This window comes from Varanus komodoensis, unplaced genomic scaffold, assembly GCF_004798865.1.
Source record: "Varanus komodoensis strain SLA01 unplaced genomic scaffold, ASM479886v1 scaffold9, whole genome shotgun sequence".
Classification (NCBI taxonomy): Eukaryota; Metazoa; Chordata; class Lepidosauria; order Squamata; family Varanidae; genus Varanus; species Varanus komodoensis.
This window is the reverse complement of record NW_025336598.1, coordinates 3,233,340-3,258,903: the sequence shown is the minus strand read 5'-3', so window position 1 is coordinate 3,258,903 and position 25,564 is coordinate 3,233,340. Positions and strand designations below refer to the sequence as shown.

Genomic DNA, 25,564 nt, shown 5'->3' with positions numbered 1-25,564 from the left:
TTTTAGGCTCAGAGTGCAATTGGCCCTGCACCACCCAAAAAAGCTCTGCAGGATGGCACTGTGAGGATGCAAGGGAATGGGATAAGAATTCCTTCTTTGCCATCCTCACTGCCACAGCATAGGCTTGATAATGAGCTCCAAGACATGTTCGGTCAGATTCATCATGGAATTTCCTCCACCTACGCCATGGGTCCTCAATCTATGGCCCGCGGGCTGAATCCAGGCTGCCATGCCCATTTATCCAGCCTGCCTCAGAGGTCCACATGGTGGGCATGTCGTGAGCGGAGCCGGCTGGTGCCGGAGGTCAGACTAGATGGCCCGGGAGACCCCTTCTGACTCCCTCTGTTTTCTATGTTTTGTGGGCGGGCACGCGTGCCTGCGCCACCTGCCTCACTCTGCGTGCAGGGAGGTGGCAGCTTGCTCGTGCAGAGATTGTTTTGCACTCGCTCGGAGAAAACGATCTCCAAGCAAGCAAGCTGCTACCTTGCGCTCCCGCCTTGCCTTGCACGTGCGCCCACTCATCCTGCCCCCGCCTCAGCACGTGCACCCATGTGCATAAGCCCCACCCCCTCGCCAGCCCACACACACCGCTGGCACCAACCTTCCAGCCCGTGCCCAGCACCAGCACCTTTCCACTGGCCCCCCGTTGAAAAAGTTTGAGGACCCCTGACCTACACTCTAGTCGTCTCCCAGCCTGCTTCATCGCCCACAACTCAGGCATATACCAAGGTACCATGCGGGCTTTATATGGTGGAAGAGGATGCTTGGGACCTTATTGCACCATCAGTAGCTCGCTGTGACTTTTCCCAGTACTTTAGGGATAAAATTGCTCAGATTCACCATGAGCTGGACTCCACAGTTGAGATGGCCCTGGAACGGGAAGAGTTCAGAGTGCTATCTGGTCCATCTTTATTGGATCCAGCCTGAGGATGTGGACAAGGTGCTTGGACTAGTCTAACCCACCACCTGTTTGCTCAACTCTTGCCCTTTATGGCTGCCCATCAAAGCCAAGGATGGGATATACACCTGGGTCCAGGAGGTTATCAATGCTTCTCTGAAGGAGGGTTGGGTCCCCACCCCTTTGAAGGAAGCCGTGATCAGGCCCATCATGAAGGGGGAGACCCTGGACCCAGCAATAGCTACCAACTATAAGCCGGTGGCCAAGATCCCATTTTTGGGCAAGGTGTTCGAGCAGGTGGTGACCAGGCAACTCCAGGCTCTCTTGAAGGAAAATGACCATCTGGGCCCACTTCTGGATATCTCAGCGGCTTTTGATACCATCGACCGTGGTATCCTTCTGGATAGGCTGGCTGAGTTGGGAATTGGAGGCACTGCTTTGCAGTGGTCCCTCTCATATCTCACTGGCCGATTCCAGGAGGTGGTGCTGGGGATATTGGCTTTGCACCATGGCAGCTTTGCCATGGAGTTCTGCAGGGTTCCATTTTATCCTTTCAGTATCTACATGAAACCACTGGGAGAGGTCATCTGGAGAGGTCATCTGGAGATTTGGGCTGTGGAGTCATCAGTACACTGATGACACCCAGCTCTACCTCTCTTTTACATCTACTCCAGGTGAGGCAGCGGCTGTCCTTAACTGGTGCCTAGCTGGGGTAATGGGCTGGATGAGAGCCAATAAACTGAGGCTCAATCCAGACAAGACAGAGGTCCTGTTGGTGGGCCGTTCAGCCTTCTGGGTAAGTGATTTCAGCCCAGTTCTGGATAGGATTGCACTGCCTCTAAAGGACTGGGTGTGCAGTTTGGGAGTTCTTGACCAGAGCTGTCACTGGAACAGCAGTGGCAAGGAGTGCTTTCCTTCAGCTTCAGCCTAGCTGATCACCAACTGCACCCTTACCAGGATGAGCAGTGCCTAGCAACAGTGACCCATGCTCTGGTAACCTCCTGACTGGACTATTGCATGGGTACTCAAACTACGTCCTGCGGGCCAGATCCGGCCCACCATGCTCATTCATCTGGCCCGCCTCAGAGGTTTTGGACTCGCTGCGCATTCGCACGTGGGCGAGGCAGTGGCTTGCTTGTGCGGAGATCATTTTGGACTTGCTCGGAGAAAACAATCTCCGTGCAAACAAGCTGCTGTCTCTTCCTGCATGCCCCCCCCCACCTCACATGCCCCCCGCCCTCACCCTCTCACTGGCCTGCGCCCCCCCACCTGCACCGCCTTGGCGGCCTGCGCCCACCGCTGGCACCTTTCAACTGGCCCCGTTGAAAAAGTTTGAAGACCCCTGGACTAATGTAATGTGCTCTATGTGGGGCTACTCTTGAAGATGGTCTGGATACTTCAGTTCGTTTAGAATAGAGCTGTCAGGATGTTAACAGGGACCGGGAGGTATTCACTTATAATGCCAGTCCTCTATCATCTACACTGGCTGCCAATTGAAGTCCAGGTCCAATTTAAGGTGCTGGCGATGACCTATAAAGCCCTAAACAGCTTAGGATCTAGGTATCTCAAGAAGCATCTCCTTCCCTATGTGCCTGCCTGCCTGCCCCTTAAGATCTGAGGTGGAGATTCTTGTTCGGGAGCTTTCCTTCAAGGAGATTAGGAGGGTGGCTACCTGGAGAAGGGTTTTCTCTGCGGTGGCACCCTGGTTATGGAGCGCTTCCCAGGGAGGTTTGTCTGGCACTGGCACTCTTCCTCTTTGCACCAGGCTAAAACCTTTTCATTTTCCCATTATTTTAAAATTTGCTTTGGTTTTAAGGTAAGTTTTATTTTATTGGAATTATTTGGATGCTGTGCTTCATTTTACTTTATATTGCTTTTACTGTAAGACTGTCCTGAGGAGCTAGTGGTTGGACAGTATATAAAAGCTCTAAATAAATAAATATCACTATCACTGAAGCAGAAAGGCGCGGCTGTGACCACAAAAGGTTGTAATCATAGCAGGGAGAGAAGACTAGACAGGTCCTACCATGCCGGTCCCTGAGATGCTTGTGTGAGGACTGAGGGAGACAATCCATGCTAAGCCTGATCATCTTTTAGGTGTACTCTGGACTGCTCCATGAGCAACCCAGAAATGTGTTGCTTATTCACAAGATGAGTCACTATGTCATGCTAACTCAGAGTCAGTTTACACTTGCTGATGTACTGCATAACATTTTAACCAATGTATACCCAAAAATGTCATGTGTGAACCTACTTTGCCCAATTTTACATGTCTGGCTGATGCAAATTAAGGGATTGTGCAACTGCCATAGTTAGGACATGCTCTCTGCAGATGAAGCAGTTTGCTGATTGCAACATTCACAGATTGAACACTCCTGTGGCATTATGGAAGAAATTATTTTTTTCCTTATTTTTATCATGAAAACCAAAAGGCTGGGCAGAGAGAGGAATACCAAAATCATCGAAGTGTTGCAAATCATCCAAGGACAGGGCAATTCACATTCTTGGGAGAAGGGCACCAGAGGGGTGGGGGTCACTGAGTCATAGCTCCCACCTGGGAATGCTCAGATGTCACCCCATGGAACCAAGGGCTCCGATTGCTTGGAGGGGGAATAAAAAGAGAGCATTTGGGTTGGCATTTGTGCCCTCTTCAGAGAGAAACCAGTTGGCTCCAAAGGCTCCATCCATCTGTACCTTGCTACACTACTTGTGAGAAAGCCCAGCTTAGTATTCTTTCTGGTATTAGTGGTAACTTAGCTAGCTTTGTTTTTTTAAGTATGAGATGGTCAAAGGGCTTGGGAATTGTGTTTAGGATTTGAACTTTATATTTTGTATCCTGCTTTCCAATTCCTCTTTCCTTTCCTTCTCCCTCTTCTGTGTGTGCATCTGTGTTGCTGAAGGTTTGCCCTTTTAAATCCTCCACTCATTGCGTGTGCGTGTTCAATCAAGTTGTTTTCTCCAAATACTTGGGTGGGCATGTGTTGAATTCAATGTGACTGGTTCCTGGTGGATGGGACTGGGGAATTCTGGGTGCAGATTCACCCGGGGGGCCACGGGAGGTAGGGATATAAGGACAGCTGAACGCTACATGTAGCCCATTACTTTAGATGCATGAAGTGTTATCCTGAGTTTCAGTTTTACACAGCTGAGCTGAACATGCACTGCATTTCAGGAGACACAATGACTTATAGGTCACTGTTTTCCAGTGAAATCTGTCACTGTCTTAATTTTCTATGCTTAACATATTCCACCCTTCCCTGCACACCACTTGTTTTCCAAAGCACAACCCTAGCACAGGGAACCTCAATTTAACCAAGCCAAAGGATGAATATAAGGTGGTAAGCAATCTTGATAGTGTGTGTTTATCCTGCCCATGGAGCTCAGGCTGACAAACAATCTTAATCTCTCTTACACATATGCATGCATGATTTGACCTCACAATAGTCCTGCAAAGTGAAGTACTAACAGGGACTGGCCTGGGAGCTCTATGGCTGCTTGGAATCAGGCACCTGACCTATGCCCGACATTGTATCCGGCATACCACATTGGTTGTCCACTGCTGATACCCTGGAACAAGAGGCTTGCTTGACAAGGATGGCAATGAGAGTCCCTCTGATAAGACTCTCAGGCAGGGTGAGGGGGATAGAAGCTACCCTTACTGCAATAAATAACAGTCAACCAATTACCTTGTAGCCAATAGCAGGAAGAGCTGATCTATCCCACTCCAAAGGATAGTTTAGTGCTGGACCTAATGGAGATGCAGAAGCTGCAGTAGATACTGGAACTGGGCCAGCTGTGTGGCTGTTTATGTGCAAAAGGGGAGGGGGAGAAAAAATGGGTAAGGATTGTTGAACTGCTCCTACTAGGTACAAAGGATCACTGGATTTAGGAGATACCAGAGAAGCCATGTATTTAAAAAAATGGATTAGAACAGTGGAAAAGAACTGGCTCTGTGTAAGCTGCTTGTAATTTTTACCAAGAAAAGAGCAATAGTTAGTGTGGAAATCTGGTACCTGAATGAAATAACTTTGTGCTTGGACATGAAGATCACAGTATTTAGAGAAGCCACAAAATACTTGGCTTTCCTACAAGGGGAAAAAACACTGATACGATGTGCAGGTTGCTGTGACCCATGAGATAAAAAGCCTGCTACCAGATTTTTAAAATTTCTCTTATGGAAAATTCTGTCCATCAGCAGGGAAGTTCCACCTCCTACTTATTACTGCTGCTGCATTGCATTTTTTTCCTTTTGTGAGGAAGGCAAGGTGGCTTACATAGTTCCATTTAACCCTCACAACAACTAGGTGAGGTAGGTTCATCTAAAAGTCTGTGACTGGCCCAGTGAGCTTTGAGGCCAAGTGGGGACTATTACCTGGCTCTCCCAAGCCCCACCCCAACAGTCTAACCACCAAACCATGCTTGCTCTCACATAAAGGCCATTCTTCATCTCTGATCATAATAAAGTAGGTCTGTTTTTTAGTCACTGAAGTTTTCTTGCCTCCCCCATCCCCATTTTCATCACAAGCAAGAGACAGCCTTCAGAAACTATATTGAAGCCTTTCCCAACCTGCTGTCTCTCAGAGGTTTGGGACCTCAATCACCATTAACCTCAACCAGCAAGGTCAGTGGTTGGGAATTTTGGAAAGTACAGTCCGAAACAACTGGAGAGTACCAGTACCAGAGAAGAAGGCTGCTGTTGCTCCCCTGGTGTTTCTCTATTTCTTCTGTTTTACTCTGGTGAAGACAATACACCCTGGACCCAGCACACTGGGTAGGTAGTTGTAAAAAGCTACATAGTTAACAAAACAAAACTAGAAAATGTAGAATGATTTAACTAGGGTATAGTAATTTTTAACACAACATGCTTATTATAGTTGCTTTGTTATTTTTTCCTGTCTGTCAATCATTTGTAGAGAAACAGTTACTTTTATATTCATGCACTGCCCTTCTTTTATCTCATTTTCACTGAGTTTTTTTCACTGTTCTACCTCATTTTTTCAATGTGTCTGGTTTTCCACTATGATCAGTGGGTACTGCATAAGCAGTGTCGATGACAAGTTATCCAGAACTGTACCAGTATTATAGGAAAGAGTTTGATACATTATTAATAATAGTGATGTAATGATAGAAATAACACTGCAGCTCATTGATGCCTACAATTCAATGTGGAATGCATTTGGTGGTGGATCATCAGTGGCTATATCCCTAGAGATATTCACTGCCATTTTTTTTAAAGAGAAAGAGATTCACTAGAAATAGTCATGACTATCTCTAGGAAACTACATATGATGTATTCGCTGATACATTTCTCAGTGGCCCTGTAGTTCCCCAGAGATACAGTACTCACAGCTTGTTGTTCTGCAGCATCCTGATCCTAGACTCCAATGGTAACCCGCCCCCGTCCAGCAGCACAATCAAACTCTGACTCTTTAGCAGTAGGTCCATCTCCATCATCATCATCAGTTATTGTTATGCTTAATGTTACCCCATGAATATTCTAAACTGGTTTAAAGAACTGTTTCTTTTCTTTTTACAATGCTGTAAACCTACGCACATACATAGAAATTCTCTCTCTCTCTCTCGTGTATGTAGTTACTTTATTACTACTGTATTACTATCATTATTACAATGCTATATTGTGTTTAAGATGTTTTGTAAACATGGAAGTGTTTTTTATGCATAGAAAGGCAAAATGGGTACATATATGAAGACAAACATTTGGCTTACTCATGTGATCTGACTTACATACAAATCTGACTTAAGGACGTTCTTAGCAATGGAGCTCATCTGTAACCTGGACATGGTTTGCTCTGGTTGATGGATGGTTCCAGTAAAAAAACACAAACAGACCCAATAAGCCTAGTCTGCCCACTGCTGATCTAGGTATAACCTTGGATAAGCTCATGTGAGAGTTTCTTTCCAACAGAGACAATTTTATATAATGGATATGTTTCCTTTATAAAACATAAGGTGATGACATATTTAAAGAATTTCTACCACTTTTTCAGCCAAACAGTATTTCTGCAGCAGCTTACACAGATCAGTAATAAGATAGTCCCTCCCCTTAGGCTTAAATCTAAAAGACAACACAAGTGAAAAAGAGTTTGGGAGGGAGGTAAGGAGAAGCAAACGGAAGTCATTAGTTTTTAGTTACATCATCAAAACATTATTATACCCTTTCTTTGTCTTTACATCTTCAGAGGAAACAAATTTGGGGCGCCTCCGGACCTCTCTCTTGGTATTGTATAGCAGATTTCTCTGAGTCATTTCTTGAAAAAATAAGATATTAATTTTAATGTAGAAAGTCAAAGATGAACAAACTTTTCATTCATAAAAAAAGTACTGCTAAAGCAGAGGGACTGCTCTTTGACCACCAGAATCCAATTTGAATTTCAAGGTCTTACAAGGCAATGCTAGAGTCAAGAATCCTTCTCTGAAAAACCCTTCAGAGGTCATGCATGACAAACAAAAAAGGGCATTCCTGTGTAACATAGGGGTGGAGTAATGGTGGGTGGAACAAGTTTCGTAGATACAGCAGCCCTTCTGTGGAACGTCAAGAATACTACAACCAGTTAAAGTAAATCAGCACAGTACCTTTAAAGTTAATCACATATTGCTGGCTGCCTGCTTCAAACTGAATAGTGCCATTTGGTTCTGCTAGAAATAAATTCTCCAGATCATCAGAACCTAAACTGGAGCCTTGATGTTGTCCATCCTAAAGAGGAGAAATATGGAAACGTAATAGAACCTCATGTGGAAATAATAATTATTTCTTCCCTACAATCAGGTTCCCCCTTCTTGAATGAAATGCTTATACAACACCACTGATGTATTTCAATACATTAATGCTGTTGGGAGTGTGAAGAATGGCTGCTAGGGGCACTGTTGGCTGCAGAGTTCAGAAGATCAAGAATCAGAATGTGAAGCAGATCAAAGGGGAACTGGGACATGCCAAGACACAGAGATGTAAGAGGCAGGCATGCTTATCTAAAGGTCAAATTATTTGGTAGGCAGGCAGTTCCTGAGAATGACCAAGATGTATACCCTGTGCGAGGGAACTCTGGGAATAAGGGATCTCAGATGGAGACCAGACACCCCCCAGCTCTTGACTCCAAGATGAGGTGCCAGCAGAGATGAACAACCCAATTAAATGACTGGCATGCAAAAAGGAGGAATGTTTGTTTCAGTGAGCCCCTTCTGAAGGGATGGGGCCCAAGCAAGTTCATACAGAGAGTTCCTGGAGGTAAACACTAGGTTGGGTTCAACAAACCACTCTGTGCATGCTCAGAGATTCACTCTGAATGATTTGTACTTGAGAGCAATAAAGAAAAATGGTCTGTTGCTTTGGCTGCTCAAAGGAGGAACCTCGGCTCATGACAACTTGAACCCAATACCCATTATGCTACATGAACTTTGCTTTATCTAGCTACCAGCAATGAAGACACTTTTCTTAGTCACATTTGCACTTATTCCAAGGAAAATATATATGCTTAGTCTTACAACTGCTGTATAGTGGCAGTTATCGAAATGTTATAATAATAATAATAATAATAATAATAATAATAATAATAATAATAATAATTCTGAGCCTAGTCTTAGGCACAATTAACATGCATATGCCTGGGATGTAAGTAACACTTGCCCATACAGCCAACATCTTGTTTCAACGGAGCTCTCAGTGTTGAGGTTGCACCTCAGAGAGGCAGTCACAATGATGCCAGGTGCAGGGCCCAAGCTTTTCTCTTCAGGACCACGTATAAATTTGTAACATGGGCCCCATAAACAAAATCTCATTCGTGAAATAAAATCTATTTTAATGCTAAAAGTGTAATTTTTACATTTCTGAAATTACACAGTGGCCTTTCCTTCCATGCCCAAAGACACATGCCTTTTGCTGTTTTTAATTCAACATCCAGCCTAGAAACAATTCCTTCAAAAATTCCTACTTTGTAATTTTCTTATTTTCAATGTTTTTTAAAAAAAATTCTACAAGACCAGTGTAACTAGAAACATTTTATAAACAGACCACTTTAAATTTTCAATTAGTTTAATGAATTGATGTTGTTGTTAGTCGCGAAGTCGTGTCCGACCCATCGTGACCCCATGGACAACATTCCTCCAGGCCTTCCTGTCATCCACCATCCCCCGGAGTCCATTTAAGCTCATGCTGACTGCTTCAGTGACTCTATCTAGCCACCTCATCCTCTGCCGTCCCCTTCTTTTGCCATCTATTGTTCCCAGCATTAGGCTCTTCTTCAGGGAGTCCTTCCTTCTCATTAGGTGGCCAAATTATTTCAGTTTCATCTTCAGTATCTGGCCTTCTAAAGAGCAGTCAGGGTTGATCTCCTCTAGGACTGACCAGTTTGATCACCTTGCAGTCCAAAGGACTCACAGGAGTCTCCTCCAGCACCACAATTCAAAGGCCTCAATCCTTTGGCACCCAGCCTTCCTTATGGTTCAGCTTTCACCGCCATACATTGCAAATGGGAAAACCACAGCCTTGACTATACGCACATTTGTTGGCAGGGTGATGACTCTGCTTTTTAGTATGCTGTCCAGATTTGCCATAGCTTTCCTCCCCAGGAGCGTCTTTTAACTTCTTGGCTGCAGTCCCTGTCTGTGGTGATCTTGGACCCCAGGAAAATAAAATCTGTCACTACCTCCATTTCTTCCCCATCTATTTTCCAGGAAGTGAGAGGACCGGATGATACTGAGTTTCAAGCCAACTTTTGCGCTCTCCTCCTTCACCCGCATCAAGAGGCTCTTTAGTTCCTCTTCACTTTCTGCCATTAGAGTGGTATCATCTGCATATCTGAGGTTGTTGATATTTCTCCCAGCAATCTTAATTCCAACTGGTGATTCATCTAGCCCCACCTCTGCATATAAATTAAATAGGCAGGGTGACAATACACAGCCTTGCCGAATTCCGCAATTTTGAACCAATCAGTGATTCCATGTTCAGTTCTCACTGTTGCTTCTTGACCCGCATATAGGTTTCTCAAGAGACAAATAAGATGGTCCAGTACTCCCATCTCTTTAAGAACTTGCCACAGCTTGTTGTGATCCTCACAATCAAAGGTTTTAGTATAGTCAATGAAGCAGAAATAGATGTTTTTCTGGAACTCCCAAGCTTTCTCTATGATCCAGCGTATGTTGGCAATTTGATCTTTAGTTCCTCTCCCTCTTCGAAATCCTGCCTGTACTTCTGGTAGTTCTTGGTCCACATACTGCTGGAGCCTAGCTTGTAGGATTTTGAGCATAACTTTACTAGCATGCAAAATGAGTGCAATAGTGCGATAATTTGAACATTCTTCAGCATTGCCCTTCTTTTGAATTGGATTGTAAACTGACCTTTTCCAATCTTGTGACCACTCTTGAGTTTTCCAAATTTGCTGGCATATTGAGTGTAGCACTTTTACTGCATCATCTTTTAAGATTTTGAATAGCTCAGCTGGAATACTGTCACCTCCACTAGCTTTGTTGTTGCTCAGACTTCCTAAGGCCCATTTAACTTCACATTTCGAGGTCAGTGACCACCCCATTGCGGTTATCAGGGACGTTAAGCTCTTTCTTGTATAGTTCTTCTGTGTAATCTTGCCACCTCTTCTGCCTCAGTTAGGTCCCTGCCATTTTGGTCCTTTATCATGCCCATCTTTGGATGAAATATTCCCTTCATATCTCCAATTTTCTTGAAGGGATCTCTGGTCCTCCCTAGCTGGAGACATTTCTGTTGTCTTTGGATCATGGGTCTCACTTCATCAATGATGAGCTCAGAGGTTGCTTGTGACATGTGAAAACTGCCACAGGAGAAAGCGCCATCCCACTCAAGTGCTGTGTAACATTCCAGAGGCACATGGTGGATAGATCAGAGATTGGCTGCTCTGCCATAGCAAACCTTGCCATTACTGCCTTTGCCCTCTCCACAGCAGATAGCACTCTCCAACACATTCTTTATGAGGTGGCTTCATTGAGCTATGCACGCCCCTTCACCACGACAAGGCAGTGATCCATGAAGTTTAATAAACAGATTCATTTTAAAGATTTTTTAAAATTCAAAAATCATGAATTTTCTCTACATAGTAAGAATAGCTGAAGGATGGGACAGGACACAGGGCTATGAACTGGTCATTTGCTTTCATAGTTTTGGCCCTGTAAAACCTTATAGAGATAATGGCTCTTAATATTTCTTATTATCATGCTTCGTATCTGCTCCCTACCTATCCACAAGAAATTCTGGGATGCGATATTTTTAAATATGTCAGCAAAGAAGCACAAAAACATGTCTTTCAAACTATTTGAGTCAATGCCCCCTAAAAGGGTTTTCCATTCATCAGGTCCATTTATTTTCTAGAAGAACACATGAAATATAAAATAACATATACTGAAAAGACAGGGAGGTCCATAATTATACTAACTATAGGGGCTAAACAACAGCTTCAGATTCTCCTTTTCAGTTCTTAACAACTCAGGACCAGATTATTTTTCACTGTAGATCTGATACAGCCTCCACTGTTCTCAAGAAGTGCAGATACTTTTGTTGTGGAGGTCAGGGGTGTGTGTGTGTGTGTGTGTGTGTGTGTGTGTATGTATTTAAGTTGCACTTTGTCTCCCTTAAATGGAGTAATGTATCATGTCCTTTCTGAAGGAAGGTTCTTCAGATGAAGAGAGGCAACACAGTGGGCCCCAGGTACGGGCAGATGCAGGGGTTGAGGCTACAGTCACCCACCTCCATTAGAGGTGGTCTCTGAATTCCTCAAGGGCAGGAGTTGGATTCAGAGAGAATTCACTCCATGGAGAGGAGGATGAATTCACTGATCCAGCATAAGTTCAAGCAGCATGCTGAGCATGGAGCCTCCCATAAAACAACTAATTAGCCAGCTGTGTTGCTTTAGAGCTGGCTATAAATTAGATCAGCCAAAATCTGCTCTTTGTGGCAAGCAACAGGGATTGCTACCAGCTTGTTTGGATTAAGTGGATTCCTAAACTTCTTGGCTTGCATCCTGGACATTCTTCTGGACACTCCTGCCTGGCTTAAACTCTGGATCAGCGGTTCTCAAAACTTTTTCAATAGGGGGCCAGTTGAAAAGTTGCAGTAACTGTCGCAGGCCAGTGAAGTGGGGGTGCCTGGAGGCGCAGGCCAGTGAAATGCCGTCGGGCATGTACGAGACGGCATCGGGCATGTGCGCTCGGAGATCTCCCAGCAAGTCAAAAACCATCTCCAAGTGAGCAAGCCACCACCTCCCTGCCCGCGCAGCAAGTGCGCGCGCAGGCGGCAAATGGCTGTGCAAGCCAGATGGATGGCCATGGTGGGCCGGATCCATCCCACAGGCTGTAGTTTGAGGACGCATGCTCTGGATGCACAAACAACATGGACAGAATTGACAACACGGACATGTCTTTTGGACAGAATTGACTATTTCTTTGAATGGTGACATAGGGACTTGGAATTTGTGGGCATACAGCAAGGCAGGACAGATGTACAATACCACAAGGCTCTTACTTGAGATTTATCTCTAAAAAAGAATATCCAAGCAGGCTCAGATATTGCTCAGGGTAATTCTAATGAACAAATTGCATACTGACCTGGTTCCCATATTCAATCCACTGGCCAAGATCGTTCTTCCAATACCAAAGCCACTTTGTTGTCATTACAAATTTAGTAGGTTTGGTGACAGATGATGGTGTGGAAAGGCGCCGAACTGGAGCATGATTACTAGTCATGGAGCAAAAATTGATATCTGGGTTCCAATGACTATGAGAATAAAAAAGGAGATGTAAAGTATCTAATTGCCTATGGACACAAACTATTTAATTACCCTTTCAACATAAGGCCATAGACTTCCATATCTATAAAATCATTCCTTCTATGGCTGAAGTAATCTTCCCCAACCTTGTTCTATCACAAACAGATGGAAGGCATATATAGAAATGCTCTTACTTGACTGATAATAAAGAGAAGCCCTCTACTGCTACAGTGGGCAGAAGGTACATCTGGGTCTATTGTTAGATATCTGGGAAATTTTCAATAGATCAGCACGAATTTCTGACTCCCAATTGTTTGACCATAACACAAATGAGTAACTGCTGCAGTATGAAGTTAAGATTTTTGCCTGGAAGGACTGTGAGGTCCATTTAGTTCTGCTACTCAAAATAAATTCCACAGCCCAGAATTGTCTTTTGTATCTGGTTTCAGGTGGTGGATTTTGAGGTGCTACACATACAGCACATGCACACAAAGTAGAGCCTACTATGTTTCCCCAAAAATAAGACCAGGTCTTATATTGATTTTTGCTCCAAAAGACAAACTAGGGCTTATTTTCAGGTGATGTCCTATTTTTTCATGTACAACAATCTACATTTATTCATGTACAAAAATCTACATTTATTCAAATACAGTCATGTCATCTTCTTCTGGAACATCATCATAACTCTCCAAACCCCAAACTGTGTCACAACGGATGTACTAAATGCGTCCATCTGGCTGATCTTAACTGGGGCTTATTTTGTGGGGTAGGGCTTATATTACGATCATCCTGAAAAATCATGCTAGGGCTTATTTTCTGGTTTGGTCATATTTTTGGGGAAAGGGTATAAACTTCAAGCCTGCCTACACTGCTCAAGTGCCTCTTCTTTAAGTAATCATAGGGGGAAAGTAGGCTGGGGGAATAAGTTGTTTGTTTGGTGGAACACTTCCTCCCACCTTCCAACGGCACCTCCTATGCTAAATCATTCTCAGGAATCAACTTCAGGTCCTCCAACCTTACCAAGTGGATAGGGCTGCTATGCATACTAGGGCAAACTAAGAGTTCTCATAGCTCTCATGTTTCCCACTCAGTTATATGGGGGAAAGTAAGCTGGTTCCAGTCTTAAATACTAATTCCCATTCCAAACACTGGGACCAAGGGATCAGGAAAGTTGTTATAGTTACTATTTACCTATATAAAGTAAATAGTGAATATTTACTATTTATACATATTTTTATCTTCTAGGATATTTATTTCTAGGGTGGGGGAGAAAGAGTACTGCACTTGAAGCATTCTTTAGTCACAGTAAATCGAAACCCATCTTTAATACTGGACAATTCAGCCACCACCGACAGGTGTGTGTGTGTGGTGGGGGCGGGGGGAGGCAGCATTCCTGCTCTGTATTGTGCTCAGATGCTGTGTTTGGTGAAATTACAGGGTGCGGGGTCAATATCTGAATATAGGCCTGGCTGCACTCTGCTGTGAACAAAGGATTGGCTTCAACTTATGCAAGGGAAGAAATAACTGGAAAGCTCTATTTCTTCCAACATGTCCATATTGCCTTTAACCTTTATATAGCCTTGCAAATTGTTAAGGAATTACTGAAACACAAAACATTCTGCCTGACTAAATGTACCTATGTGCCATCTTTCTGTTAAGTCTTTCTGTCTGGTTGTCTGTGGGCAATTTCACTCATCCAGGGAACAGATGAGCCACTATCTAGTTATCACAGATGACTAGCACTAGCAACAGTACTATTGTATTTATCACATTATTATTATTATTATTATTATTATTATTATTATTATTATTACATTTCTATGCCGCCCCTTGCCGAAGCCTCGGGGCGGCTTACAACACAATAAGATACATTGAAATACAATAGAACATAATAAATTACCACTAAATACAAAAATACAAAAAATACACTGAGATACAATAATATAAAATTAAAATTAACAGTATAAAATAAGTAAATAAAGAATGTAGGAGGAGAAAAGAGAAGGAAGAAGAAGTTGCCCTGGCCAGATCATATATTTTAACAATGAAAATGATGTTTAAATAAACAGGTCTTTACCTGGCGCCGAAAAACCAGTAACGACAGTGCCAGGCGGACCTCTTTGGGGAGTGAATTCCATAGATTGGGTGCCACCGCAGAGAAAGCCCTCCTCCGAGTACTTACTCTCCTAATTTCTTTCATGGAGGGTTCCCGGAGAAGGGACTCTCCCGCAGATCTCAAGGGGCGGTTGGGCATATATGGATGTAAGCGCTCATTCAGGTAGCCAGGACCCAAGCCGTTTAGGGCTTTATAGGTAATAACCAACACCTTGAATTGGGCCCGGGCTTCAATGGGAAGCCAGTGAAGCTGACGGAGGACTGGAGTCATGTGAGCATAACGCCCCATCCCCGTCAGCAACCTGGCAGCTCTATTTTGCACCAATTGAAGTGTTTGGACCGTCTTCAGGGGAAGCCCCACGTAAAGCGCGTTACAGAAGTCTAGGCATTTTGTTTCCCGGTATCTCAAGAGGAAAATATATAGGGGATTTACTGTTGTACAGCCAGCTTGTATTCATTTATATGCAAATAAACCCAAGTGCAACTTGCTTACTAGGTTAACCACATAGAAAATTGCAGCCACAACCTGAAACCAATATGGGAAGGTAAGGCTGACATGTACTGAAGGCTACCAACAGCACTGCCTGGTACAGAGTTAGACTGGAACCAGTCCTTAACATCCCATCCATCTAACACACCCTTGTTACCAGTTCACAAAGTTAGGAGGATTCCAGTAATATATTGGCCTTTTCAGATCCCTTGCTGTAATGAGAAACCTTGATGATATGACTATTATAAAGAACTCTTCGTTGTCATGTTCGTTACAGTAGAGAAGCTGGTGCGAGTTGAGCTTGTTTTGCATTACCAATATTTATAAACTGTTTATTTAAGTCACCCTTAAAAAGATTAGATTAAATCTCAAGGGGGTTAAATAGTTTTAATCAATTAACTTCTTTAATCAGCAAAGCAGTATATAATCTTGAAGGTTCAAATTCAATCCTTTCAGCTAAAAGATGGCAACATGCTCCATGAAAGTCACCTAATCTCATAATGAGCTGCATTTAACTACATTAGTGAAATTGTCGAGCCGTCGTCAACTTGCGAGAAAGAGTCAAACGTTCACAATGAGAATCAGGCATTGGAACAAGGGGACTTATACTTGGGGCCCAGTAACCAAACGGCCCCTCTGCAGCCTGACTCTGGGACCGCTGAGCAAATAACCTCCCCACAGCCTAACTATGAGGCTTCTGATCAGGTGGCTTCTCCTCGTCCTGACTTTGAGGTGCTTGAACAAGTTGCCCCCCGGCCTTCTGACTGAAGCTGCTGGGCAGAGTTCAGAAGGCCAAGAAGAGGGAACAGTAAATTTGGCTGACGCTCAACAGAGGAGGAGTTCACGATGTCTGGAACAATTAAGAAGAAAGGACAGAGGTTTGTCCCGCCCATGAGCGGAAAGACGTGACAGGAAAAGCTAATCCCACGTGGGCTCCTCAGAGATACTTCAGAAAGGAGGGAGCAAGCTGTCATGAGGTCGTAACTCACGTCTCCAATTAACTCACACAGCAGCCAGCCATAAAACTAAAGACTTTTATTGCTACTTTCTACAAGATTTACGATGCAACAGATAAGTTCTAACAGGGAGCTCCTAGCAACGCAGTCTTTCACTTAGCATCCTGCTCAGAATACAAATATTTGCAATGTTATGATAATTGCCAATCCACCACTAATGGCCTCATGACAACCACCATCAAAACCCCTCATTATTCTCTTTTAAAATCTAGTTCCTAACAGTGATCTACCATAGTTAGTGCTGGATGTGGAAGAGATAGCTTGACTCCCAACATGCTTCCTCAATGCCAGGTCCTTGCAGTTACTTGAAAAAAGTATCTGTTTCACATGCTCAGAGTGTTTTTCTTTATTCTCAGTCAATAAAGAACAATTCCATTTAAAGAACACTGGTGGGAAAGAAAGCTTTGGAACTGAAAAACCAGCAATAGCCTTCACATTCAGTGGGAAGATATTTGGCCATCCCTATCTTCCCTCATTTCGAGAAAGCTGCTCCCACCACACTTCAGCAACTATCCACCCAACATGTCCATCTGGGGGAAATGGGGTCATTTGTGAGGAGGAAGGTTTTGTGCCGGATGAAGTATGTACACTTTCATAGACTAAGATCTCGCTACATGACACTCTTAATTGCTGTAATTACTTTGGTTTTGCCACAGAATTAGGATACAAACTCAGCAGGTTTCCCTTTCTGCTTTTCTACCATGTAACCTTCAGGTGGAGCTGCACTACAGCATAGAAACAGCACTTGCAGAAATAATACTTCATTTCCTAGTTCTAAAACTACACAGGAAACTCCTCTGAAAAAACACACACAAACCAAGAGATTCTTTAGCTCATCTAAAGAACTCACAATGAATCAAAAGTGCTCAAAGAGATTCCTTATGTAGAAAAGTTTTGTATGGAATGTTTTTCATTATCCTTCTTTAATCTGGAAGCACATCCTCCTGCCACCTCTTGGAAATTATAGCTGACTCAAACTAGAAATTGAAATAAGGCTGCATGCTTACCTGAAAGTGAAGCAACCATATTTCAAAATCACTAGGACATATTTCAGTAATAGCTGTGTGAAACATACCATCATTTCTGTTTCTAAAATGTAACATGGGGAACTTTCTGAAATGCATAGTGCACCTCAATTTTTGTTTTTGATGCTGCTGCTGTGTCCCAGTAATTTCAGCCAAGATTTTATGGGATTTGGGATATGACCATAGGGACAAAATAGAAGCACAATATTCAAGTTGTTTCTGAAATGTGAGTATTCAAAGTATTTTTATGAGATTGGGGAATTTGCAGCATCTATAATCTGTGCAATGCTTGCACAAAAAGAAATCACATAGATTTATTATGGCATAGGCGAAAATTCCAAAATCCTAATCAGTGTGATACCTTTATTTTGTAATTGAACAAAAGGCTAGTGGATTTCCAGTGCAATTCTAGACAGCCATAGGATTTTTTGGAGACCTGACCCAACTCAGAAAGTTGCTCCAGTGTGGAACTACAAATCCACACTCACAGCATAAGCCTTTCCTGCAGCCAGCATGGAAAGAACCTTGTCAGCTGTGTTTCCAAGGTCAAAAGAGTGACCACAGAGATGAGGTTTAGCCAACATTCCAGGGAATGGGGAGGGGACACATGCTGCTACAATAAGAGATATTCTGGCAATGCCTCAGACTCCTCCTCACTTGCTCCAAAATGCAGCTGAAATCAGCCATTTTAGCATTTTGTTGTGGGGGTGGAGAACAAATGCAACCTGTGCAGGATGCCTGTACTGCTGTGTTCAGAGGGATACTGGTATCCTAACCAGTCTGTACACTTAAATAGTTAGGGGAAGGGGTTAACAATGTAGCAAACACTCCTTAGCTTTATCCTAGACCAAGATTCCAGATTGTAACTGTCTGCTTTATTGATGGAATTGATTATACTCTGGATCACTGAGTAAGAATCTGGAAAATTCCATGATAAAGCTCAAGCTTACATACTATTTTCTTCCATTTTAAATGCTTTTGTAAATAAATGAATACAATGAAATGATAATTTCTAAAAAACATGTTTAAAAACATGAAAGTCATGCCTTTGTGATGCCATACATCATGTATGGGATTAAGAAATAAGGCCACCCCAGGCACAGAATTTCTAAAGGGAAGAAATCTAAAGAAAGAGACTTGGGATTTAATTTCTATAATGGAATGCCAATTTCCATTAGTACTTTTCACAGAGAGGGAAAGACTAAGAAGATCAATACCAGGTAAGAGATGGATCACAATAGGCCTTTTCTATTTCTTTGTTTTCTGCAATATTATGCCAATCATTTCCGATATATTTTTGCCAGCAATAAGGCAAATCGCAATGCACCAGGGGACAGTTATCTGCAAAGAGAACAAATAAAAGTAAGGGATGTCTCAGCTGATAACAGAACCAAAGTGCAAATTCAGTTATAAGAATATTTTTGTCCCATCATTCCCATTTTAACAAAAATTCCTAAAAAGGCTATTGTTACAGCTAAAACACAGTAAAATTACACTGAAAACAACAGAAACAAACACTTATTTCAGACAGCAGCAGCAAACAAAAATTTTCAAAAGTAGTGAGAGCCATTCTCAAATTCTAGTCAAGCTAAAATCTCACCATACAAATATGTTTGTGAAAAGGAATTGAAGTAGTGTCAAAAAGGAAGCAGGTTGATCCACCGGCACAGAGAGTCCCACAATCTGAGTGTCACAGTGAAGAATGCCCTTTTAAGAATGTTTGTAAACCATGTTTGAGCAAAAAGTCTCCCCAATATTTCTCAGCAAAGGTGATTTGGCAGAAGACAATCAATTCACTATCTCTGCTGAAACCAGAGAGAGAGAGAGAGAGAGAGCGCGAGAGCGAGCAAGCGCGCGCGCAAGCAAGCACAACAGCATTAGTTGAGGTCAACACTGGTAATGTTTGCAGATGTGATGTTCCAGCTAACTCTAGTTAGTACTGCACAGAAGAATATGATAATCCACTTCTGAATTTTATAACCATGTAAAGCATATGGTGAAACAGTTCAAAATGAAATAAAAGAGGACTTCTGGGGAATGGAGACTTGTCTGGCAGCACCCTGTGGTGCTCTTTACCTTATCTCATTTAGATGCTTATAAATTGTCTTTGAGAGTGTTTCTACCTCTTCAAATGAGAGGTGAACTTGAAGACTTCCAGTCTATAGCTCTGATTACGAGATGGCCAGATAAGGTAAACTGAAACAAGAGTCACCCCCCCCACAATATTTTTTCCAAGCTCTTTTCTTTTGTTTCTGCTCTTTTTCATTCCATTTTTTGAGCCAAAGAAATATTACTGAAACTTGCTGCAATTAAGACTCCAAAGGCATTTTTGTTTGCGTATTTGGAAAGGACTGTGAAACGGACAGCTTCCTGGTGATTAGCAGTGTTCTATAAGATCTCTAATTAAACTTTAACAGCTTTAAAGATGTCTGATATCTTTGTTTAAGAGGCTAAGATTTATGGATGATGGGGACTGACCTTGATACAACTAAAGCTTCTGTTTGATGAGAAGGACAGCTTTGCTCTCTCACCATTTTCCTTCTGCAATAAAATGCCACTGAGAGTGTGAAGCTAGGGAAGAGTATTTCATACACTGTGACTCTGGTTGCTTTTGAACTAATTTTGTACATGACTTACAAAACATGACTTTTGTACATAGGCAACTACTGTGAAGCAAAGATATTAAAGAATTATGGACTCCCCGTCTTAAATTTTGAAGGGGGCAATAATGAAGTAATGGATTTTCAAGCTGTGATGCAGAAGTAAAATCAGTTGGAGCACTCTCAGCACCATCTGTTGGACTTGGAAAAAAATGGATTTGGGACTAACTTGATACAGAAGAACAGGAGCAAAAGTTTCTGCTCCTTGATGGAAGTTGCTGAAAATTTTCAAAAGAATGTTTCTTCCTAACAAATTAATTTAAATTATTATTCTGATAGAGATAAAATGTGATTAATAAGATTGACAGAAGATTGACTAACAAGTTGAGTCCCAGGCTGCAGGCCATGAATAGTATTTGGATACTATTCCCCATCCTTCTAGTTCCTTGGAAGAATGAGGAGGGCCATGCAAGTCTTGAGTCAGGCTTGGCAGTATATGTGAATGTTGGCCTGGGAAGGCAGATTCTGAGGTGGAAGCATAAGGTCCTAAGAATCACCAGCTTGTTCAAATGTTGTGTGGCATCCCTGGAGTGGTATCTTGTGAGGTGGATGGGTTTGAGGTGGTGGTGGCAAGCACTAGGTCCTTGTTTCTTTTGCACCTCTGGGAGCCCTTGGTCTCAGTTCAGACACAGTGCAATTGGATGGCCTGTCCAAACAGGCAGTACTCCAACAGGAACATTCCTGGCATCTAGAATCAAAGAATGCCCATTGCTCCCTATAAAAGTCCACATCGTAATCATGCTTCAGGGGTGGTGTAGGCCACATGGAATGACAGCTAGGATCAATGATGGGGGAACATGATCTACAGCAGTTCTTGTCAGGTTCAATCAGATGTTGCAGACTTGGAATCAGCAAGGAAGGTGAGCTGCATCTCAGTCCCTTGGTAACTGGAACAGGATGCCATCTGGAAGATGATGGCTCTCAAATCTCTCCCTCTGCAAATGAGGCACTCAGAGCTGTGGTAGAGATGGAGACTCCTGTACTGGTCTTGGAACCAGAAAGGAATGTTGAGATGGCTTGGGCTTTGGCACCACAGGAACCCAATAAGGACTCTTGATCACAAAGCTTTTTTGTGCACATGCCATCATTTTGTCCATTGCCCAGAGTGACCTTTTAGAGCACTTCGCCTTGTTGGCCAACTTTTTGGCTTTTGCAATCTTGGTGGTATGTTCATTACCTGTGTCAGAGGTAAATGGTTCCACCAGGGGTGGGGGTACAGTTGAGACTGCAGCTCTTGAGATTGATGGTTGTAGGGAGCTACTCCCATGTAGTGCCCTGCTCCAAAGTTCTGAATTCAAGCAGTCAGCTTGATGTTTTCTGGCTTGTTTGGTAGTGGTAGCAGGAATCCACTACATGACCTTCCCCCAGACAAAAAAAAAGCACAGAGAGTGTCCATTGGTAGGTGGCAGTTTATACTATCATTTTCAGTGCAGGTTCTAAATTGTGCCTTGAGCACCATCACCAAGAGCAAGAAGGCAAGCCAGGGGAGCAGAAGGAGTTGGAGAGAGAGAGGAAGGGACACTAAGAGAGACGTATCCCCCCCCCGCCCCAAAATATTTTTTTCTTTTTTTAGGAAAGAGTGGAAGAACAAAGGACATGGACAGGTTTCAATATTCTGTGTCACTTCACAGCTGCCTTTGGAAAGCTGATGAATCAATATAACAAGTTAAAAATTACAGATAACAGACATTAAAAGAGTCCAAAAATGGAACATCTCTATGCCTAACAAAGTACAGGATGTGAAGTTTGTTGCTATGTGCCATCATGTCATCCCTGACTTATGGTGACATTATGAATAAAAGCCCTATACAATGCCCTATCTCTCAGACAATTAGAGCAATCCCATTCATAACAGGCAAAGCCATTACCTCCTCATGCTTTGGGTTATGTGCATTCAGCAAGCCTATCTTGTCTGGATTAGGCTTCTTTTTATTAGCACTACCCCACCCCATAATACATAATTGCTCAGCATTTGCATCACTGCTCAATGAAAACAGTAACAACAAATAATGCTGGGTACCATCAGCATACTAGTGACACCATGCTCCTAAATATAGGGTTCTTGCTTTCTAAGCAGTTGCAAATAGATGCCTTTAAAGCAGAAAAGACAAGAAGGAACATCGATGTGCTGCACAGGCTAAGCACCTTGGTGTTGTGCAGTAGTTATGCAGTGCCACAGGTACCAATCAACCAGCTCCAAGCAGAGGCACTGCATCTACATGTTCAGAGTATTAACTAGTTTCCAGATCAAGTGGTGAAACAATACTATCTACAAGACCACAGAAATGGATGAGTGTGTGAACAGAGAACTCCAGTCCCTCTCTCCATCCTAATATCCCAAGTCCCTGACTGCCATCCCTCCCAGGCTATGACATGCCTTCTTTCTGCTTCACCCAAGGCTGTTTCTTGAGGTGGAGAATGAAGTGGATGGAGGCAATATAAACAACAATGATCTGAGAAAGGCCAACATGCATACTCAACCCAGGTCTTCTCTACTGAAACTTACTTCTGTATTTGCAGAAACGCCAGACATAATGCAAACATATCTCATCACTTTTCTCCTTTTCAGTACTCAGAGGTTCAGTAGGAGAAACTGCTTTTACAGCTGCAAGAAAGAGAGAAAAATCTTAAGATCGGTCTACCACACCTTAGAAAAATTATGTTCTGCTCCATCAAGAAGCAGCTGAAGGCACTCTCACTTCTCTTTTCAGGACCAGGTCAAAGCAAATTGGAACCACGTTGCATTAATCCTAAATGTCACAAGGCACACACCACAAAGCATTGGTCTTAAACAAAATCCATCTGGAATATATACATGTGCAGCACCAAACACAAGCCAACATGCACCAAACAAGTTAAAAGATACTCTTCTATTACCACAATTATACAAACTGTCCAATATAAAACAAGGCAAGTATCAAACACAAAAATTAAAAGAATTGAATTACAATATATTAATATCAACAGCTCATGAATCTAAAACACATAAGGCATAAGCATAAATAACAACATTGTTAAAACTGCTATCCTACATTATCAGTAGATTGTTCATCTTCAATATTTGCCAGATTTTGGGAAATGGAGGAAATATAGAGATCATAGTTGATTGATACAATATGCTCAGTAAACATTTAAAAGTGGGCTCTATGGTACAGGTTGGGATTAAAGCCCAAAGCTGCAAAGTCAAAGCTGCAGGCAAACCTGTGCCAAAACAATACAGACATTCAAGGATTTGGATGGAGGCAGGGGACAACAGGATGGCATTCGATGCGGTTAAGTGCAAGATCTTGTACTTGGGGCATAGGAATGGGTGTCATAAATACAGGTTAGGGGACAAGTGGCTGGAGAGCAGCACTTGTGAAAGGGATCTTGGGATGCTGGTGGACTGCAGGCTAACCATGACTCAGCAGTGTGACACAGTGGTCAAGAGGGCAAATGCCACCCTTGGAAGCATAGCCAGAAGTGTGGCTTCTAGATCGAGAGAAGTATTACTGCCACTCTGGTGCATGCACCACTGGAGTATTGTGTTCAGTTCTGGGCCCCTCATTACAAGAGGGATACAGAGGTTGGAATTGGTGTAGTGAAGGGCTACAAGAATAGTAGCTGGTTTGCAAGATAAGCCATATGAGAAGAGACTGAGGGGATCTGTTAGCCACATATAAGTACATGAGGCAGTGTCACGTGAAGGTGGGTCATGACCTTTTTTTTTCTGTGGATGAGGGCAAGATACGTTCCAATGGAGCAAAGCTCAGGGAATCAAGGTTCAAGTTGGATGCCAGAAAGTACTTCCTGACAGTTAATACGCCTTGGTTATGAAATGGGCTTCCATGGGAGGTGGTTGAAGCCCATCAGTGAAGGTGTTTAAGGATAGGCTGAACATGCACATGGTGGGCATATCATGAGCTAAGCAGACTGGAGCCAGGAGTCAGACTACATGGCCTAGGAGACCCATTCTGATTCACTTCTTTCTATTCTGGCTTAAACTTAATCAATCCATTTGAGTTCTATGATGAAGATTTTATTGGTTCACCTTTAGCCGGCTCTAGTTGCATGGAAGTCAGTAAACTGGAAGCTTGCTCAAGTCTGTATTCTGTCCAATTCAAAGCATCTGATCTTCTTCCACCTGATGTAGGCTTGGGGTTTGAGGAATAAGCTAAGAGAATGGAGAAGAGCTTAAGACAACAAAGAGAAACAGGGACATCTGCACGCTAGAGTACATCAGCAGGAGAACACAAGTGCCCAGAGGAGAAATACAAAGCCCCTGTATTTATAAACACTCACTTTTGGATTGTCCTAACTCTTTGCAAAATGCTGCAGTTTTGTGATCACAGATAGACTGGATATTCCAAGCAATCTTATGATCCAGCCCTTCTGCAAGCAGCAGTGCCAAAGTATCTGGGTCCAAAAGGTTGTGTGACCTCTTGCAGTGGGGAAATCTACATTGTCCTTTAAGAAAGAATCGGCAAATGTGAAGTTTGGTGCAATTGGCTCGCTGGCTGCATTTCTCTTCCCCCTTGTTGTAGACTTGGCATACCTGGACATGGGACGAAAGGAGAAAAGAACATGCAAGAGTGACAATTGATACTGCATGGAAGTCTTTCCAAAGTGGAAATGAGAATGATAAAAGAAAGGTAAACTAAGAGAAATTTAAAACCAAGGCAAAAAAAGAATATAAGTAGCAAATTGCTAAGGAACTACTAAGGCAAAAAGAATTATGTATTTAGAAGCAGGAAACCTGTCCAGAAGGTTGGACAGGAGGGTTTCTAAGGAAGGGCTAGAAGATTGCAGAGATGATAAACCAATTCTGAATTGCAACTTCAGACAGATTTTGCATCAAATACTTTTTGTGGGAGGAAGCATCTGAAGAGCTAAATCAAGAACGTTCTACATCTAACTGAGAAATTAAAAATTCACAACAGGTCCAGATGGCCTAAATACTATTAAAGTATGAATTTTCTGGTCTTTTATAAAAATATGGAACTTGTCATTAGCATGTACCTTTAAAAGTAGCACACATAGCATCTTTTTTTTTTAAAAGTAATCGGGGATCAGCTAGGAGATTATAGGTCAGTTGACAGTGAGGACCCACAAGAAACCGTATTGGGACCAGTACTATTTACTGGTTTATAATTGCCTATAAATTGGTAAATGACTCTTGCCTCCCATTGGAGTTCACCCTCAAATTGGAGTTCATTATCAAATTATTCGGGAAGATATACGTATCCTGTGAAGAGCTCTAAAATGATCTGAGGAAATGGGCAATAAAATGACAAATGGGGTTCAGTATGAATAAATGTAAAGTGATGCAGACTGAGCAAAAGACCTCACTACATATGCATAGGCCATGTCTGACTTGCAGTGGCTAAAACAGGAAAAAAAATCTTGGGTTCATGGTAGATAGCTTAATGAAAACATGAAATCCATGTGAAAGTGCAGCTGTGAAAAGAAAAGGATTTCAAAATGGCACACCCAGTATAATCATGCAAACTTTAGTGCAGCCTGACTCACAGCCACAGTGCACATTACACTAATGAAGCTGAGGGTTAACTTTTTCTTTCCTCTAGTTTAAGCACAAGTCTTCCCAATTCAGAATGGGATGACCACACACCAGGAGGG

At 42.7% G+C, this 25,564-nt stretch overlaps 1 protein-coding gene across 5 annotated transcripts in view; it reads right to left on the bottom strand.

Moving 5' to 3' along the window:
• LOC123016916 (zinc finger CCCH-type antiviral protein 1-like) overlaps positions 1 to 25,564 on the bottom strand; it is a 57,697-nt gene that overhangs the window by 18,884 nt on the left and 13,249 nt on the right. For all 5 annotated transcript variants that reach the window (XR_006413497.1, XR_006413496.1, XM_044417672.1 and 2 more), the window contains exons 3-10: positions 24,230 to 24,482; positions 23,979 to 24,101; positions 22,455 to 22,553; positions 18,506 to 18,629; positions 12,482 to 12,650; positions 7,493 to 7,613; positions 7,074 to 7,167; positions 4,585 to 4,699 (exon numbers count right to left, since the gene is read on the bottom strand). Coding sequence is in view for 3 of the 5 variants with exons in the window: in XM_044417672.1 (XP_044273607.1) it covers positions 4,585 to 4,699; positions 7,074 to 7,167; positions 7,493 to 7,613; positions 12,482 to 12,650; positions 18,506 to 18,629; positions 22,455 to 22,553; positions 23,979 to 24,101; positions 24,230 to 24,482 (1,098 nt within the window). In the remaining 2 variants the exon portion in view is untranslated. The remainder of the gene's footprint in view (positions 1 to 4,584; positions 4,700 to 7,073; positions 7,168 to 7,492; positions 7,614 to 12,481; positions 12,651 to 18,505; positions 18,630 to 22,454; positions 22,554 to 23,978; positions 24,102 to 24,229; positions 24,483 to 25,564) is intronic.